The sequence below is a fragment of the Coturnix japonica genome, chromosome 7, assembly GCF_001577835.2.
Source record: "Coturnix japonica isolate 7356 chromosome 7, Coturnix japonica 2.1, whole genome shotgun sequence".
In the NCBI taxonomy this organism is placed as follows: Eukaryota; Metazoa; Chordata; class Aves; order Galliformes; family Phasianidae; genus Coturnix; species Coturnix japonica.
This window is the reverse complement of record NC_029522.1, coordinates 13,396,270-13,414,732: the sequence shown is the minus strand read 5'-3', so window position 1 is coordinate 13,414,732 and position 18,463 is coordinate 13,396,270. Positions and strand designations below refer to the sequence as shown.

The window sequence follows — 18,463 nt, the reverse complement described above, 5'->3', positions numbered from 1 at the left end:
TTTTCAAATGATACAACTGCAAATACAATTTTTACATAACAATGCACCTTTTTTTTTTTATAATACATAAAGTGAGCAATCAAACACCACAAGCTAGTCTCAGCACTGAGATAAAAATTAATTCACCACTGATGCATAACTCTTTTAACATTCTTTGACTTCAAAGATTTACCCTGCTACAAGTAATTATGAGCCATAAAGTCTTAATTTCAAGCTCATAAATATTACAAGAACATTCACAATCAGATTCCAGGGTGAGCACAGTCTGCATAGGAAAAATCAGGTAACTTACCAGACAGTAAGAGTGCTTTTGCACTTTTTTTTTCAGTACTTTCCCTGAAATTCTTCACATTTTCAAGTCAATACTCTAAAACTTTTGTTGTTGGTTTTTTGTTTGTTTGCTTTTAAGTTTCCATGATTTTATTCTTAAATTGACAAATCTAGGAAACTGCTTTCTTCTGTCCTAAATAACTGCATTTTGTTTGTTTGTTTGTTTTTCTCTCCCAGAGTTTCCAGGTAGATCCTTACCGTATAACTGTTCAGCCAGATCTATAACCTGCTGAAACTTTTCTTCTTGTTGAGGCAGCGTAGCCTCGATAAACTTATTGAATTGTTTGTAGAGAGTCTCTGTTGCTTCTCTTGTTTTGCATTCTGCAGAATACTTGCCAACTCTAATGACTGTTGCACTAACATCTTCAAAGCAATATTGACACTGAAGGAAAAAAAAAGGATAAAGACTGTATCAGAACGAACAAGAATCAGCATTTCAAGCTCTTATAAAATAGATAAGGCTATTCTTATAATTTCAGTAATTGGTGGCATATATTTTTCCTTAAATATTGTGATTTCAGCTTAAAACACTTGTTCACTACAAATGTTGATGCAAATTCTAAAAGCTTTTCCATTTTCTTTAAACACTAGATTCATAAGTTAAAGTTTCTGCACACGTGTTATAATTTCAAGTTCTTTCCATTTTACATATCATTTACCTAACTTCATTGCCTTTTATCACGGCCTAAGCGAGGCTGCTTAGATTTAGTTCACTGGCAAACAGTCCTTAAAGATATTGAGAATCTTTCTACAAATGAGAATGGGCTTTAGAATGTATCCTTAAAAATATTTTTGGTTAATAATACTGGAGAGATAATTTAATCTGCTACTTACTTAACATCTATATTACATCACCAAGGGAAGCAGCTAATAATTAGCTTAATTTTAATTGGCATTTTAATGCATTTCAGACTATTCCAATACTCTGAAATAAAAGTATTGAATAAGAAGTTCTATTTCACACTGAGTAAGAAGACATCTTAAAGGCTATTTCTGGAAAATTCTTTTTCCCAAAGTATGTTGATGTTAATGCAAATCCACAACATAAATTGTTTCACTAATATATATGAATATATTAGTGAATTATATTATATATATTATTCACCATGGATTTATATGAACTTGGGGGTCAGGGTTCTAAAGATAAACAATAACGACAGAAATGTGCTTGACACACAGATGCACCAACACAGTACCAGCAAGAAGGAAAGTATTGTTACAAACTTTTAAAAAATATATGGCATCATATAAGACAATTTTCAGATGTATTAAAAACAAGTTAGAGAACTCTGAAAAGGAACTGCACTCTGGGTAAAAAAAAAAAAATAAATTTACCAATTAAGTATATTAAATATGTACATTATTATATATGTACACATAAATATTATGTGTATATTCAAATATACATTATGCATAAATATTATGCTGCTGTTAAGGTATTGAACATTTTACATTTCAGTTCCAGAACTTTACACTTTGCAGGCAACTCTTCCTGACAGCTAACGAATTGAGTATTGTGATGACTTGGCCTTGTGGTTCTTTTTGTGTTGCCCCAGAACACTTACAGAAAACGAGCACAGAAGTAAAGTGTGATTATAGATGTGTCATGTGGCAATGGAGAACTCAGCCTTAAGCATAGCAGCGCAAAAGTATAGTCAAGTTCCATGTTCACTCCCCCAACTTTAAGTTACAAAGAAAATAAATAGAAGAAAATCCAAATTTACATCAATCTACTACCTTTGGAAGTTACATATTTCATTTATTGTTAGAAACACTCACATCTACCCCAGTCCTGAGTCACAATTACAGCTATAGGTTTCTTAGTACCTCTTCCATCATCAGATGCAGATGCTCTGTGAGGCCCAGATTTTGCTTATAATCCTCCACAACTCTGCCAAAGTCATCCAGCTGTTTCTGTAACTCACTGATTGACTCCAAGAAGACTCTAGCACGGGGTTCATCTGTTGCAGAGTCCACTAATTTCTTCTCTAAATTGTCCATCTTCTTTTTAAGAATCTGTTTAAAAGATGTATCAGTAGCTCAAACAAGTATTTCCAGTTCTGAAACAGTAAGTTAAAAATATGGACAATTCTACTTTCACTTTGTGTTTTAAAGTAAATAGGGACAAAGGGACAAATTGGTTTCTAAAAAGTTGTGGGAAGATTTGGAAGAATTTCTAGTGTGTGCAAAGAATAGGTGGGGCCAGAATAGTTTAAGGTTCCAATAAGCAGCTCTAGGCAATGGAAGCAGAAAAGGGCTCTGAAGGCCAGAAAGTTGAAATGAGAAAGATAAGCAGCTGGATGCAAAATAAAATGCATATTTATTGTTCATAAATTGGATAGGGTATTGGTTTTAATTGCACTTTGCTTGGCATAGGCTATATAAATATTTGATTGTCTCAATTGCTAATAAGTTTTCAATATTACCTGCATTTTCTCAGCATATGTATCAACTTGCTGAATCTGTATTTTAAGTGCTTTTAAATTTCGAGCTTTTTCAGTTTTCTTAGTATAGTTAAACTTCAAATTGTTGAATTTCTTTTTGAGGTCCTTAAATGATTCTCTAAGCTGAAAAAGAATAAGCATATTTGTCAGTAAAGGAAAAAAAAAAAACAAAACAAACACTCTTCTGTTTAGCTTGCTTTCCCCCCTCCAAGCTTTTAATCCACAATTTGAATATCGAATACAGAAATTGTTAATACTGTGTCATCTCATAAAACATCTTTATATACTTAGAATTTATTTATTTATTTATTTATTTTTCCAATTAGGGAAAACATGTAACCTTTTTATGTCAGAATTTATGCATTCTGAGTACTGAGTATTGTTTCCAGAATGGCTGAGGCAAAAAGCTCAGAGTAACAGATTGAGATTCATGCTCAGACAGCTGGGTCCTAGGGCATTCACTTCAGCTACAAAGAAATGACTTTCAGGTTCTGTAGTCTCTGTGGTAAAACCAGTAGCCAGTATACCAACATCTAGTTTCCAGAAAATAAAATAAATTACTGACCTAGGGCAAGTATTATGGTTGCCCTGAAAATAATGCCTCCTATTCTATTCCGATGGCCCACAATGTCAGAGACAAATGTTGATGGTATGGCAGCCGAGGCTGAACCTTCCCACCAAAACCCCATTACACGTTGTTGCCGTGTGACAGATGGCAGCAGAGAAGCAGTCTGACAGAATGGCATCTGACATGAAAGTGCATATGAAGCAAAGCTGTGTTCTGAATTTTTCCATGTGTGAAATATATCACCCATTGACATTCAGTGGTGATTGCTGAGTGTTTATGGAGACCAGTGATGCGACTGCAGTGAGGTGGTAGGTGCTGGGTTTCATCGCTGGCAAAAGCAACATGAAAGATAAGCTGCATTCTGAACAGCTATACAGATTTTTATGAGTGGCATAAAAGTCTTGTTCATCACAGCTGAAAATGCATAGCTACTGGTAGCAACTATATTGAAAAATAGCACTTTGTTTTTGTTGCTAAGAATTGTCTCTATCAAATGGTATTATTGCGCTCTGCTTTCGTTTTAATGGAAATAATAGGCATTACTTTCAGAGAAAATAAAATATTTGTATTTACTTAGAATACTTTTATCCTACAATACAATATTTCATTTTCTATTTTTTCCCCTGAAATAGAATGTTATTGTTCTACTGGGAATTGACTAACAGAGAAAGAAGTTTGTAGGTTTATCGACTATTCAGTGGTTCTATAATCCGTGTGCTATTGCAGCTGTGGACTAATCTACAATATTTATGGGAAAATAAAATGGATGGAAACAATATTTAGTAATACCAGAAGCTCTCTGCTTCTGAGAGAATTTAACAGGTGCTCAGATTTATATACTATGGTTGTCTAAATATCTCAGTATCACTATCCAGAGCATACGAACGTTATTCTCTGCAAGGTCAGGATGTAGACTGCATATGAGGACCTGAATTTCAATAACTATTCTATTTACACTTTCTTTCCCCCCCCCCCCCCCCCTCCAACTCCAATTATCTGTTTGTTTCAATGTCATTTTACAGGTGTGTCCTTAATAAACCATATCTGATTCTTTGCATTAGTGGTGTTATATAAAGAGACATATCAAACAAGTATCAAAAAGTATCTTCAAAGCACTATGAAATTTTTAAGTGTAAAATGGTATGTTTTGTCTGGAAGTTAGACAATTTTTATTTCATTTACAACTTCAAAATATATTGCAGTTATCTGCTACAGTAAGCATACTGCTAATGCCTCAGAAGAGGTATTTTAATTACTTCTCAGTTCCACAGTAAATACAAATCCTTTGAAAGTGTTCACAAAAATTGAAAAGGAAGGAAAAAAAAACAACCTGAAAGCTTTTTGTGAATTTCACATCCTTTGGGAGCTGACAATCCTTTGCATTTAGAAGTACATAGAATTCTAAAAAAAAATTATATTTACCTAAAGGAAATGACATTGAAGAAATGCACCAGTTCTAATAACTTAGGCACTGTTCTGCCAGGTGAACATACATAACTGACTGCACTCGATAAATTTAAACAGCTTCAGGTCAACACCCACAACTTAATACTTAATTAAAATATTTGAAGCTTTTTTTTTGTTGGTTTTTTTTTGTTTGTTTGTTTGTTTTTTGTTTTTTTTTTAAATTAGATTCATACTGTCTCCCTCCTCAGTACTACCCCTAAAAATCCAGGGAGTAGAGCATGCTCATTCTGCTGTTACTGTCATTGGAAAAGCTAGCAATTCACCTTTATTATTACACACTAATGTTAATCCACCAGGGGATATCTTTTCCATTTTCATTTCATCTAGGGGGACTCTACCACATTATTTCAGCACTGAACAGATTGATGGTATTCATTCAGTAAAATAAAAGGGAAATGAATTCTATCACACTATGAACTCCAATCAGTTTAAGCTCTTTATCCCTCCTAAGGATTCTGAATAATAAAACCTATCTAACACTGCTATTAATAAAACCACCTCTGTAGAATAATATTTTGTATTCAGAACAAAGCCTCATTTGCTCATTTAATTTTGAGGAAAACAAGAGATGAGTAAGTTCTCTTTAGTTTATTTCACTGGCTTATGCGGATACATCACATCAGCTAGTGATCTGCTATAAGGACACAGGCTCTCCGCAAAACACGTGAAATTAGATCTCCTTGTTTCAGATATGATGGCTCATGTGTCAAAGGTCTGCAGCTGCTGTCACTCTTCTCTTTTAGCCTCAGTGGAAAACCAGATTCAGCTCAGACTTGCATGTTATCCTCTGACAGCATGTGCACAACTTTTTCTCATATCAGCAATTCTACCAAGGTATGATATATGGCTCAATTGTTAGAGAACTGAAATTGAAACATATCTCCATTTTCCAATATTTCTCACAAAATACAATGAGAATTACTAAAGTATCTATGCACCCTAGTATGCTCTAGTGACTTCAGCCAAGTTTAATGGAACTTTACGGCTTCTCCATTGTGTCATAGTCATTTATCAGTCAGCTGTTCCTAACTATAGTTGAGCTGTCATGAGTGGAGAATGATGGTGGAGAGGGTTTTAGATATCAGTCGCTAAGATTTATCACATAACTATTACAAACATGAAAAAAAAACATTTATAAGACTGATTTAAACATGCTTTTGTTAACAGTACAATTCTACTAATGTGCTTTGATTCCTCGTCTCTCTAGGAGGCACTTCAACGATGTTATCCGCAAAATTAACTACAAGCAGAAGATAACACTAAGAAATAACAGCTTACTAACTTGAGAACTAAGGTAGATCATTGCCATTAAAATGATGTAAATTCACATTTTCAAAAGGAATCAGAAAGAATTGATCTGATTGGGAAAGCAGAGAACCTACTTTAGCATGTGTAATTCTTTCAATGCAATTTTTGTGCAAGAACACAAATGTTAACAAAAGTAAAATGTCTTTTTTAGTGCAAGGGTTATTATGTGTATGTAACCCGGCTACTTTTAACCTCATGTACAGGTTCAACATAGTGCTAAGCTACATAAGGCTTGATTGGTCTGTTACAAACAGTTGCAGTGTAATGTAGTGGTGTTTTGGCTCTATATAAATATAGTAGATAGGGAAGAAATTATCACAAGTCTGCCAGATATTAGCAATATTTCAATTAATTTCCGATGTTAATTTTAATAGATTACAAAATAGTAAGTGAAAGCTTGTAACTTGAAGATTATGGAACTAGCTCTTGCTTCTTAATTAAAAAAAAAAAAAAAAAAAAAAAAGAATAAAAATAGAGGTAGATTAATGAATATACATCTACATTATCTTAGTTTTACTGAGGAAATTTCTTCTATATTAACTTCTAATAGAAATGGGATATGATTTAAAAGGTATTCTTCCTGAATACAGCCAGCCTTACACGCAGGATACTGAGCAAATACTTTTCTTCAACAATTTTGAGGAGTTTTCATCAAGAAAATGAGAATATTTTAATTCAAACTTCAAACATTCTGAACATAAAATCTAAATGCTAATGTCATCAACATCTCATTTAAGCAGCTCACTCTAGGAAAATTCATTCTGGGGGATGTGTGTCCTAAATTTTTGCTGAGAGAAATAGCTTTACATTTTAACTGCAAAGCAGAGAGTAGATTCATAATTGGCCTGCTATGATGCTACATCAATAATCACATTAAGTAATTTTACCTAACATAAATTCTGTAACACTGAGTTCCACTATCTTGTGTAAAGGAACACTTTTTCCTTTAACAACTTTTCTAAGTATCACACCTTGGGTTACTGACAAAATATCAAGAACTGAAATATTCTGAATTTCTCCTTAAAAGACTAAAAGTTCTTACAGACACAAACAGGGTTATAATCAAAAGTTATGTAAATTCTACTTTTGTTTCAAATTATAGTTTGATAAATACATGTATCTGAATACCCACACATTTCAGATGAAACTGATAGCGCTGAAAATCAAAGAAAATATAGCTGCTCTATTTCCAGTGCTCTTAGTACAGTAGAAACTTCATTGCCAGCCCAAAATCTTCTTATAGTCCTGAGCTGCAGAGTTACAGACCATAGGCTATTATTGCTCCTATTAAAGGTTGCTGGCAAGATGAAAATTACCATTTCTCTACAAGCACAACAGATCTAGGAGAATGGCAAAAAGCAGTATGTATTACTGAGCACAATAACCCTTTTAACAGGTATTTCTTTCATTTACCTCATTTATAGCCTCTTGATTAATATAGTACTGGAAACGCTGTGACAGTTCTTCCTCATACTTGTCCGCCTTGGAACTCCAGTTAATGCTGTCACATTCAAGTCGGGAAAGTTCTTGTTTCAGATTCTTTACAGAAACATCCAAGCAATTCTAAACAGGGAATATAAAAATAAGGTACAAAATTCAGGGTAATACTGATTAAATCAGTCTAAAACGAGAACTGCAAAGCTAATTCATTGTTACAGCAAGCAACTAAGAATAAATGTCATCATTCCTGTATGCTTTGTTTCAGTTGATGGCTGTATATCTGCAAATTCTAAAAGTAGAAATTGAAAAATGCCTAACTATTTTAGAGTCTTTGGTTTTCTTTCCTTTAAGAGGATTCTCAAAGCTCTGTATTTATTTCATTCACTATATTAATATATTTTCTTCATACATCTAAATGTCTATAAGGTAGCTCTACAATCTTCTTACATATTTATCATTGATTTGATAGGTCATTCCAATTCTACTCACAGGCTTCTGCACCACAGACAGGATATCCACTCCTTGGTTAATAACCAGCTTATAAAGCTGTCTGATATGCATATGTTTCTTCTGAGCATTCAAAAGGTAAGCTTTGGCATGGTGCACATCTTCAGGGCCCACAGTTATTTCCGGAAAATCCAGTTCTCCAGATTTTGATAGACATTCCAGCTGGAATATATTGAACTAAAAATCAGTGTGTATTTTAAATGTGAATGGAAGTTTACCATTACATCCTTACCCATAACATGCAATTAAATTTGGGCTCCAATCTTAATTTTAAGCTCTCAAAATTTCATGCAGTTTTAGATCCTAAGTTTTATTCTGATAACCAGACATATTAATGCTGTTCATTTGAGGGTGGGAGGGAGAAAGAAACAGGCAGAAAAATAAAAAACATATTAGCAGCAAAAGGATTGTACTCACTTGTTTTTTAACATGATGGAATTTAAGTGTCTTGTTGAAAACCTCATCATACTCTGTTATTGTGCTCTTTACCATTTGATGAAGGTGAATAAGCTTGCTTATTCCTTCAGAATTCTCTTTCACAGAAAATCCTTTCTGACTTAACAACTCTAATAATTTCATCACGTACACAAGCTCAGCATTCAGTTGCTAGTTTTAAAAAAAAAAAAAAAAAAAAAAAAAAAAATTAGAGTAGAAATCACACAATTATTTGCAAGATTTCCCTTACACTTGATGAAATATAACAACCTCTGAGTGGTAAATTCCCATAGGAAAAACTGCATTAAAGATCAAGTTCCCTACATTTGTTAGTTGGGCTGACTGACTGCTGTGTTCTCACATCTAGCACAAAATGTTTTGCAATAAATAAGGGTACAGTGCTTCAAAGTCTCACACTAAAAAGCTGGCATGCTCTTTTTATTTCCAGCGGAATCCAGCAGACACAGAGCTCAACTCTCACAAATGTGAGGAACTGGCAACCCAGCAAAAAAGAGCTTCTAAGCCAGACACAACCTCTTAGTTTCTGCAGCTGTAGATCAAAGAGCACTTCTGAACAGCTGCACTGCATGCAGACACTGCCACCCTCCACAAAACAGCATGACTTGCTAGTTGACTTGCAGGACTGTGAAACAAGTATCACATGTGAAACTCCTGATAATGAGTTTGAGGATTCTTATTAAATGAGCATCTACTGTTAGTTTATTGTTAAGGAACCTTAAAAAAATGCTCTGCCTTTCACAACACAAAAAGCTCCCTCACCCCCAGGGAGCCCAGCTGAAGGGAATTTTCAAAGAAGCAAGTTAATATCAGACACCAAAGTAGCAAGACAACAATCTTTGAATATGTTTCCAGCAAATTCATATGCCCAGGCATACTCAGTGACCATCAAGATTTGTAATTTTACAAAAATATTTTCCATCAGAAAACCTCTTTTCTTTGTTTCCATTGCCCAGTGAAAGACTCAAACACGAAAAAGGCCAGATAGGAAGAAATAGCAATACTACTTAGACCTGAAGTCATGTAAAATTTTAGCCCTGTGTGGAGTCAGGAATTGGATTCAATGATCCTTCTTGGTCACTTCCAATTCAGGATATGCTATGATTCTATGAAATATCTCTAAACCCTTCTCCATATTCTTTTTCTTTCGTTACACATGAATCTCAACTACTGTTAAGAAACAGACTTCAATTAAAACAATTGTTAAACTGACTCTTGGGGCAACAGGGACTGTCGGACTCACTAAAACTTAGTATTCAGGGAACAGAAGAAACTCAGCATGATACACCTCAGCCTCAGACCAGCTCCAAAGCATACAGAATGGCATAGATTGGAAGTGTTTCCCTCAAGTTTATAAGACTCCCTCAAGTAGTGGAAGGCTGCAGAGAGTTCTCCCCAGAGCCTTCTCTTCTCCAAGCTGCCTCCATCTTTCTTCAGAGGAGAGGTGCTCCAGACCTCTGATCAAATTCATGTCCCTCTTCTGGACCTGTTACAACTGTTCCACATCTTTCTCATGCTGGGAACCCCAGCCTGAATACAGTACACCAGATGGTGTCTCACAAGGGCAGAGTAGAGTTGGACAGTCCCCTCCCTCACCCTGCTGGCCATCCCTCTTTTGATGCAGCCCAGGATACTGCTGGCTTTTGGGTTGCAAGCACACACTACTGGCCCATGTCCAACTTTTGTCCATTAGAATCCCCAAGTCCTTCACAGGTCTGCTCTCATTGAATTCTTCTCTCAGTCTGTATACATACTTGGGATTGCCCCAACCCAAGTGCTACATCCTGCACCTCATTAGGTTCTTGCATGCCTGCTTTTCAAGCTTGTCCAGGTCCTTCTTGACAGCATCACTTCATTTTATTGCATCAACTGCATCACTCAAGCCTAAGAGTCATCAGGAAACTGGCAGAGGACATGCTCAATCCCACAGTCTAGGTTATTGATAAATATGTTGAAAAGCACTAGTCACAGAACAGACTCCTGAAGGACAACACTTGTCCCCAGCCTCTACTTGCTGTTCAGATCGGCAGACCACAAACCTCTTGCTGCAACCAAATTTTTTATTCACCCAATAGTCCACCCTTCAAATTCATATATATTTCCAATTTAGAGATAAGGTTGCATTATGAGACCATGTTAAAGGCCTTGCACAAGTCCAGGTAGACAACATCAACATAATGCTAATGATTTTGTCTGTATGATGATTCAAACGCAGCTAACATTACACAAAACATTCTGGGGACAATGAAGATAAGATGTTTTCTCCCTGACCTTATCAACACACAACTCTCTTCCAGAAAGTTAATACAAAATGTAAAACAGTGTGACTCCAAGTTCTGACTGAAAGCAATGTGAGTATGATTGTTCACTGCACCATCAAGACCATTTGAGCAACTACGCACTTCAGGAGCTCAGTTTCTCACCTGAAACTGTGGTTTCAATTGGTTAAGTTTTTGTTGTTCTAAGGCGATACAAAGATCACTTCCAAGGTCAACTGTTGATGCGAGCCTGAGTGCCTCTTGAAGAACTTGTAGCTCACGTGTAGTCTAAAAGATAATCATATTCAGTGATATTTCAGCAATATTTCAGTTTTTTTTGGTAGCAAACAAAAAATAATTCGTTCCAAATTTAAATTTGAAAGAACCATCCCTAATGCAAACATGCAAATACTATCAGTAAATTTCATTAAGATAGATTATTAATAAAAAAACAGAGACACTGAAATTCTGAAGCCCTGTAACAAGAAGCTCTCAAAGCTTTGTCCTTATGGACATGGCTGGACTTAGAGTTTAGTAGCTATTAAGAAACAAATTAGTTTAAAAACTTAAGTTTCAAGATGGTGCTAAAAAAATAATAATTCAAATGACAACTCGTAGGGTTTGAAAAGTGACAAAAAAAAGATCAAAATCATAATCATTCTTGAGGACTATCTGGATGGTAAAACAAGTTATGAATAATTATCTATTTCTCTTCCTAATATAGTATCTCTAAATAGTTGATGGAGAGTCAAAGACAAAATACTAAGAAAGTAGTTGTGACAATTATTTCTAGGTTGTTAGTAGCTTATATACCTTATTTAGTTGTTCTTTCAATATCCAGCACTGTTGCTTGATGGGTTTTACTTGATTAATTTTTAAATTCCAGATTGACCAAAGATCAGTCAGTTTTTCCATTTCTTTACTCAAACTGATAATGGTTTCTTCTACTATTTGTACAGATCTTTCTACTTTTAATATTAAGCCCTTGTTTACCTGGTAAATAAATATGAACACACATTTTCCACATTTGTATTTGTATTAAAAAAGTACAATAAAACCTCATTAAAATATCAACAAAATTTAATAAGAAGCAAATATTTTGGGATAATTTATTTGAAAATTTCTGGTACTCCATGTGCATTTAGACACACTATTCTCTTAGAAATACATATAGCTGAACAGATCTTATATATTGCAGCTATGACTAATGTTACTTTTTAAAATCCAGAACGACGAAAGGGATAAAGAATAGACCACTCTGTGCTGACAACTACAAGTAGCACTGAAGCATTGGAGCCTGTTCAGTATTTGAATATTTGGCAGATTTTCCTCTTTTTAAACAGAGCTCAAACACTGAAGAAAAACTGATGATGATATTGTTGCTTTTCCTATTTAAGAATTTTTCCTTTAAGAAAAATTGGGTTTGCAAATTACTAGTTTGGTCTGTATCTTTCTACATATTCTTGACTTGTAGGTTTAACTATCATCAGAAAAGTAGAAGAAAATAAGGTAACAACACAACTCCAGGATTTCTGAGAGAGTGAATATCTGGATACATGTATATTTTAAGTAATTTCACAGAATAATAGAATCACAGAGTAATTAAGGTTGGAAAAGACCTCTAAAACCATCTAGTCCAACCATCAACCCATCATCACCACACACCTCTCAGTGCCACATCTGCCCTTTTCTTGAACACTCCAAGGGTCGGTGACTCCACCACCTCCCTGGGCAGCCTGTTCCAATACTTCACTACTCTCCCTGAGAAGAAATTCTTCCTAATATCCAACCTGAACCTACACTGATGCAACTTGAGTCCATTCTATCTAGTTCCATTGCTAGTTATGCAGGAGAGGCCAACCCTCACCTCACCACAGTCTCCTTTCTGGCTGTTGTTCTACAATTTTCTAAGCAATTTTCTAAGCAATAACTCTCCCCCCACCCTTCTGCTCTGCAGATTAAACAATCCCAGTTCTCTCAGCTGCTCATATACATACTCAAACATACTCAGTTTGCTGTTAATTCTGAAGAATTTATCCCTGCTTGGCTGTATTCTAATCTGCATACTTCAGCCCTCACTAGCTGCCTCAGTACATTCCTTAAATGAGTTTTTCCACTATATTATCATTATCATTTTCCCCTTCTCGTCCTCTCAGCTCACTGTGATTGGTCCTTTATCTCTCCCATAAAAGCAGAATTAACTGCTGCATATCCATGCTGCCTACATCAATTCAGACCAGTTTAGGAGGCATGGCGTAGTGATTTTATGCAAATCTCAAGCAATCATCCCATGAAGAGGTGCTAGAGAATTAGACTGTGATATCTAGGCAATGCAGCTGATTTCAAGAAAAAAATGTAAAGACATCAGGAATGATTACCTATGTATACAGAAGCTCCAGCACCCATTTTTTTTAGAACTGCATGCACTTACATTGCTAATGACTGACTCTTAGTGGAAGCAAAATGAGCCAAATACCACGCAGATCTATGCTGCTTTCAACACGAACAAAATTTATGTCCATGTATTATGTTTAGTACATGTTCTGGGCTCACTAACAGACACCTTGTTGTCAAACTAAAAATTTTATACTTATAATACCATTATCACTCATATAAGTCTTCAATATCTTGCGCCTGCATTTGTACCTGTAAAATCAGGTAATGGTAAAGCCACAATCCATCATTTACAGAACTGGGATTAAACCCTATCAGAGGCAAATATCAAATATTCAGTGCAATTTATTAAATTCTACTAAGTTATATTAAAAACAAGCAGATAATTCCCTCCTGCTAGGGAGAAAAAAAGGCCATTATTGATCAAACTTTCCAGAATTCTTATGATTTCTGCTCTGTTTATACAAGCTTTCCTACACATCAGCTAGGGCTGGATACATGCCAACCCCTGAACTCAAACATTTGCTGTATTTTTTCAGAAAGATGCCTGTGTCCATAAGTTCTGTGCAACTAATATCATCAACAACAAAACTGCATGGTATGATTTCAGTAAAATTTCAGCTTTCCAGAAGCAAAAGAAACAGCGTCACTAGATATACTACCTTTGTTGCCCCGTGCAACAAATTCTGTGCAGAACAAGAGAAATTTTCATTTCAAACTTTGGGAGATAAGTTCTACCTCCAGAATTATTCCATCTATTTCATACACTGTTGTGTATTAAAATGTTTGATCACCTTACAAACGTTTCAAGTTTCAACTTTCCCTCAATTCGATTTTGTAAACAATTTGACACTTCCAAATCAGAGTTGTTTTTACAACTCCATTTTGTGAAAGTACAGATACTAAATTTCTCAGAATGAGATTTATTTTATTTTATTTTATTTTTTAAATTGGGAATTTGGGTTGGTTTTTTTTTTTTTTTCATTATTTTGTTCCTTAGATTTAACTGTGATTCCATAGAAGCATAACACTTATTTCATCTCCCCAACTCCTCCTCTTGTTTATTCATGCACTGAAACAAAACAAATGCACTTCTGCTTTAGGCATGTTATTTGATGAAGGTTAGAAGAATCTATACAACTATCTATCATATTTATTCATAGAACCATAGAATCACAGGTAACTCCATGAAATAAAATTCTCACCATATTTACTAAATTAAGAAAAATGCTCCCCAGATTTTCAGTGGAAAAAAACTTCTCTATAAATTTTTTCCATTTTGTATTAACTGATTCCATTGCATTTTTATTTTCACACTCCCTACTTGTTTGTAGAGGTTCTGCTTGATAGAATTCCTTCAGATATTGAACATAGTCATTCACCTACAAAAGATAGAAAATAAACTTTTTTTAAATCACAAGTTCAATTGCTATAATCTGAAGATAAAATTCAGGCTATATTGAGTTATTTACAGATTTTAAAATCTACCTCCCTCCCAAAGACCTGCTGAATTACTAAACAACATTAAACGTTTTAAGTATCTGTAAACCAATAGATGAAAAGCAAGATTCACAATTTCTGTCACAGATTTTACATGTATTATATACCTTTCCTTTTTAAATTCCTTCAGACAAATTAGCACTTCAGTAGAAACACAGATTGTTGTAAATACCTATACTATCATATAAGATATTATGATAGATTTTAAGAAATATGAAAATAATCACTCAACTTTTATTATGTGTATAATGAGAGACCAAGATAGAGCATTCACATGAGAAAAAGAAAAAAAACTTGATGAAAATCACCTCCCATGATGGTGATTTAAATCTCTAGAAAACCTGTATGCAGGCTAATTATTATGGTAATGAAAGTTCAATGATCAGGGCCACTTGCCCAGATGGTGCAGACCACCTTTAATGCAGAAAGAAGCTTAAGAATACTTGTAGTTCTACCGTGGCACAGCGCTTACAGGATTTGTCTTACTTAAAATAAAGCAAATGTCTCTGCTTACAAGATTTTTCACCACTTAAACAGAATAATTAGGAAGCCTGTACCTCCAATGAAGACTTTAAAAAGGCCACGTAACTTTTCAGAATTTCTATTTTTGTACTAGTGTTTCTTTCAGCTTTTTTCAGTTCTTCATTCAGGAAGTCAGTTTTGCTGTTAAAAGCTGCCACTTGCTCAGGTTCAAACTCCTTCACATCTTTGATGATTCCTTCAGCTTCTTCCAGTTCACATGAAGTTTCCTTTCAAGGTACAATTGCAGAACAAAATATTCAATGACAACGAAGCATTTGTGAATATTGATAACACATTGTTTGTTATCACTAGCATCACTTTTTTTCTGAACAATTCAATTCCTTAGTTGAAGAGCTCATAACGTCCCCAACTATGTGCTAAAATAAAACATTTGTTTCTTGTAACATTTTAACAGTGAAAACTGCATATGTCAATGAAAGTAGCCATTAAGACTGGAAAGGAACAGGAATCTCAATATACAGATGAAGTTCGCCACTTCACAAAGCAAGAAGTAAAACAAAAGAAGTGTTCCACAGAGGAACACAGCCAACCAGACCAATACACTTCCATTCATAAACTGTATAGACTAATTTTCTGAACTCATTTTCTGAGTTAACTCCCTCTTAGCAGCTTGTTTGATACTTATTTCTTTTGAAAAGAACTCTGTGTCAACACTTGAGTGCGACTGGTTCTTCATAAACCTTCTGCTGTAGTTGTTTGCATTTATTTCTAAAAATATTTAACATTAATAAATCTGAAAACTCTTGGTCTTTACCTTTATTTGATCTGCCAGCTCAAGGTATTCGTTCAAAATTCTTTCTGACTCAGACAGACAGGAACCAATCTCCACATCAACTGCAAGCTTTGAGGTGATATTTTTAATTGACTGTGATACCTATATTTGAAAGCATTATTTATATAGTTAGTTTACAAGACAAGACGTATATAGGCAAGTATAGGAAATCACTTTACAGTGAAAAAAAGTAACATTTTTCTGGTACCATTTAAATTCTGTGCTTTCTATTGCCAGAGCACTTTGGAATAAAATTCTACTATTTCACACATAACATTTGGGTTGGGAATGTTTTCTTCTATTTCTATCTGCTCTCATTTTGCTGGCAGTTCAACCTCCAAGATGTTTTCTAATGGAAGATTGGGTACAAACTGCAATATTTACTTATGGAAAAATTAAGGTTTACTTTTTGAACAAGAACTAACTTCGTTATTGAAACTTCAGTTAATAATACTGATTATCTGACTGCAGATATCAGCATTTCTTTTACTTTCATCTAAATTCAACAGTATTTTTATTGTGTTCTAGTAGATGAGGCAACTTATATGGAAAGAATATTCTAAAGGACTAAGTTATTTCAAATTGTTTTCTCATTTGATTCAGAATTGTTCATTACAAGCATCATGCAAATATTATGAAATATCTGATTACAGACTTAATTACTCAGTCATCAAATTTCATTACTTTTGTAAAAATTACTTTCTACACTCTGGGAGTTTCTTCATATAAATCTTATTGAAAGGTTGGTGTTTTGTTTTTGTGGCTGCTTGGTCTATGTTATCATTTACGTATGGAACCTTATTTAGGAGTCGTGTGTATTTCACCTCTGACAAATCATTAGAAAGGTCTGCAGTACTAAAAAATATTGCCATATTTCTATTTAATTATGCTGCAGATAATGACGAAATAAAATAAAGACAGAAACAATATAGCAAACTTGTATGTGGGTCTCTTATGTGGGTCCCACATAAGAATTGCTCTCTTTTTTTCCAAAAGAACAGATTTTAATAGCTCATTATCTTAGGTGTAATAAAGATAACTGTTAAAATGTTCACATGGAAAAATAAAAAAATAAAAAATCTGCATTTTTCAGTAGACATTTATGTTCATTGCTTCTGATAACAGAATTCAGCATTTTAATTACAGAAGTGTGCTCTCTAGCAAACAAGTGTGCTATTTGTAATTGAGTCAAGTTTAATATTCATATAGTTATATGATGGAAATGCAATGCACTGGTTATGAATACAATTACATAAGGGCATTTTACAGCGTACCTTATTTAGATGATCTTCAAGTGAGGATGTCCATTGTTGCTTCTTCAACATGAGTTCTTTATCATCTGGATACTGTCTGATTAGTTGATCCTCTTTTTTGTTAACATTCTCTATCATTTTCTGAATCCCTGTTATCCAAGAGCTGAAATGAATAAGTGCAACTGTTAGTACTTCTCCGGTTTGCTCAGCAAGCAGGCTTTTAATGATTAAGCAAACAAATGTCCTGTTGATTTGTATGACAAAGGATTTCATGAGAATTTTAAGCTGTGACCCTTACAAGAAAAGAAAAATATCCAAGAGAAATATTAAAATGAATGCCAACAAAATTGATAACAAGTAGTACACGGTGGAGACACTTCCAAACAAATCACTGGAAGTTAGACTCACATGCGTCTACCTGTGAGATGATACCTGATACCCTGATCCAATGAGAAATACTTCATTTCAGAAATAGTTCTAATGAAGAACTAGAAACTGAGACCACAAATAGAAAGGTCCTAGAATAGAGTAAAAATACATAGTATATCATTTCTACCGTAAAAATGTATACTTTGGAACTGTTTTATTATAGAAGGTGAAGAATGTCACATACATTGTAATCCAACACTTCTTTCAAGATCCTACTTTAACAGGAGGAAAAAAGGTATCAGTTGACAAAACAATTGCTTATTTTATGATTTAAAACTTTTAGTAACAGGTAAACAATTCACAAACTGATGTTTGAGGCAGTTCTCTTCAAATCATGAAGAGTTTCCTGCATATAACTAAGGTCTGAATTTCTGAAACCCAGAGATCGATTGATTTACTAATGAAATTTAACAATCATGAGAATATCTCATGAGACAAACATTCAAAATACTTTTTTTGTTTGTTTGTTTAGTTTCATATGGATTAAGAATTGTACCAGATAACAAACACATCATAGCTATCTATTTTTTTGTCAGATTATACTTTCTCATTTACTCTAAGGCAAATCTAAAATTTTTCAGGTCCAGACATTTCACTGCCTTTAAATAGGAACTGCCATATCCCTAAGGATTTCCAATCATTGCTATGTAGGAAATGGGAAGACTGCTCTTTTCTATTCGATCATTATGCAAAGCTTAAGACAATTGCTTCAAGGATGGCAGAATCTCAGTTGCTGCAATGAAGTCCACCCAAGGTTTGAGAATATTTAAGTGACATAAGCATAAAGTGATATCACA

General features: G+C 34.3%; 1 protein-coding gene across 8 annotated transcripts in view; it reads right to left on the bottom strand.

The window, feature by feature from the left end:
- Positions 1-18,463, bottom strand: part of CCDC141 (coiled-coil domain containing 141) — a 51,689-nt gene that overhangs the window by 16,152 nt on the left and 17,074 nt on the right. For all 8 annotated transcript variants that reach the window (XM_015868377.2, XM_015868374.2, XM_015868376.2 and 5 more), the window contains 12 exons: positions 17,259-17,400; positions 15,967-16,086; positions 15,227-15,418; positions 14,375-14,551; positions 11,589-11,768; positions 10,941-11,063; positions 8,482-8,670; positions 8,047-8,226; positions 7,531-7,680; positions 2,757-2,897; positions 2,158-2,346; positions 529-712 (listed from right to left, as the gene is read on the bottom strand). In XM_015868377.2, coding sequence (XP_015723863.1) covers positions 529-712; positions 2,158-2,346; positions 2,757-2,897; positions 7,531-7,680; positions 8,047-8,226; positions 8,482-8,670; positions 10,941-11,063; positions 11,589-11,768; positions 14,375-14,551; positions 15,227-15,418; positions 15,967-16,086; positions 17,259-17,400 — 1,967 coding nt within the window. The remainder of the gene's footprint in view (positions 1-528; positions 713-2,157; positions 2,347-2,756; positions 2,898-7,530; positions 7,681-8,046; positions 8,227-8,481; positions 8,671-10,940; positions 11,064-11,588; positions 11,769-14,374; positions 14,552-15,226; positions 15,419-15,966; positions 16,087-17,258; positions 17,401-18,463) is intronic.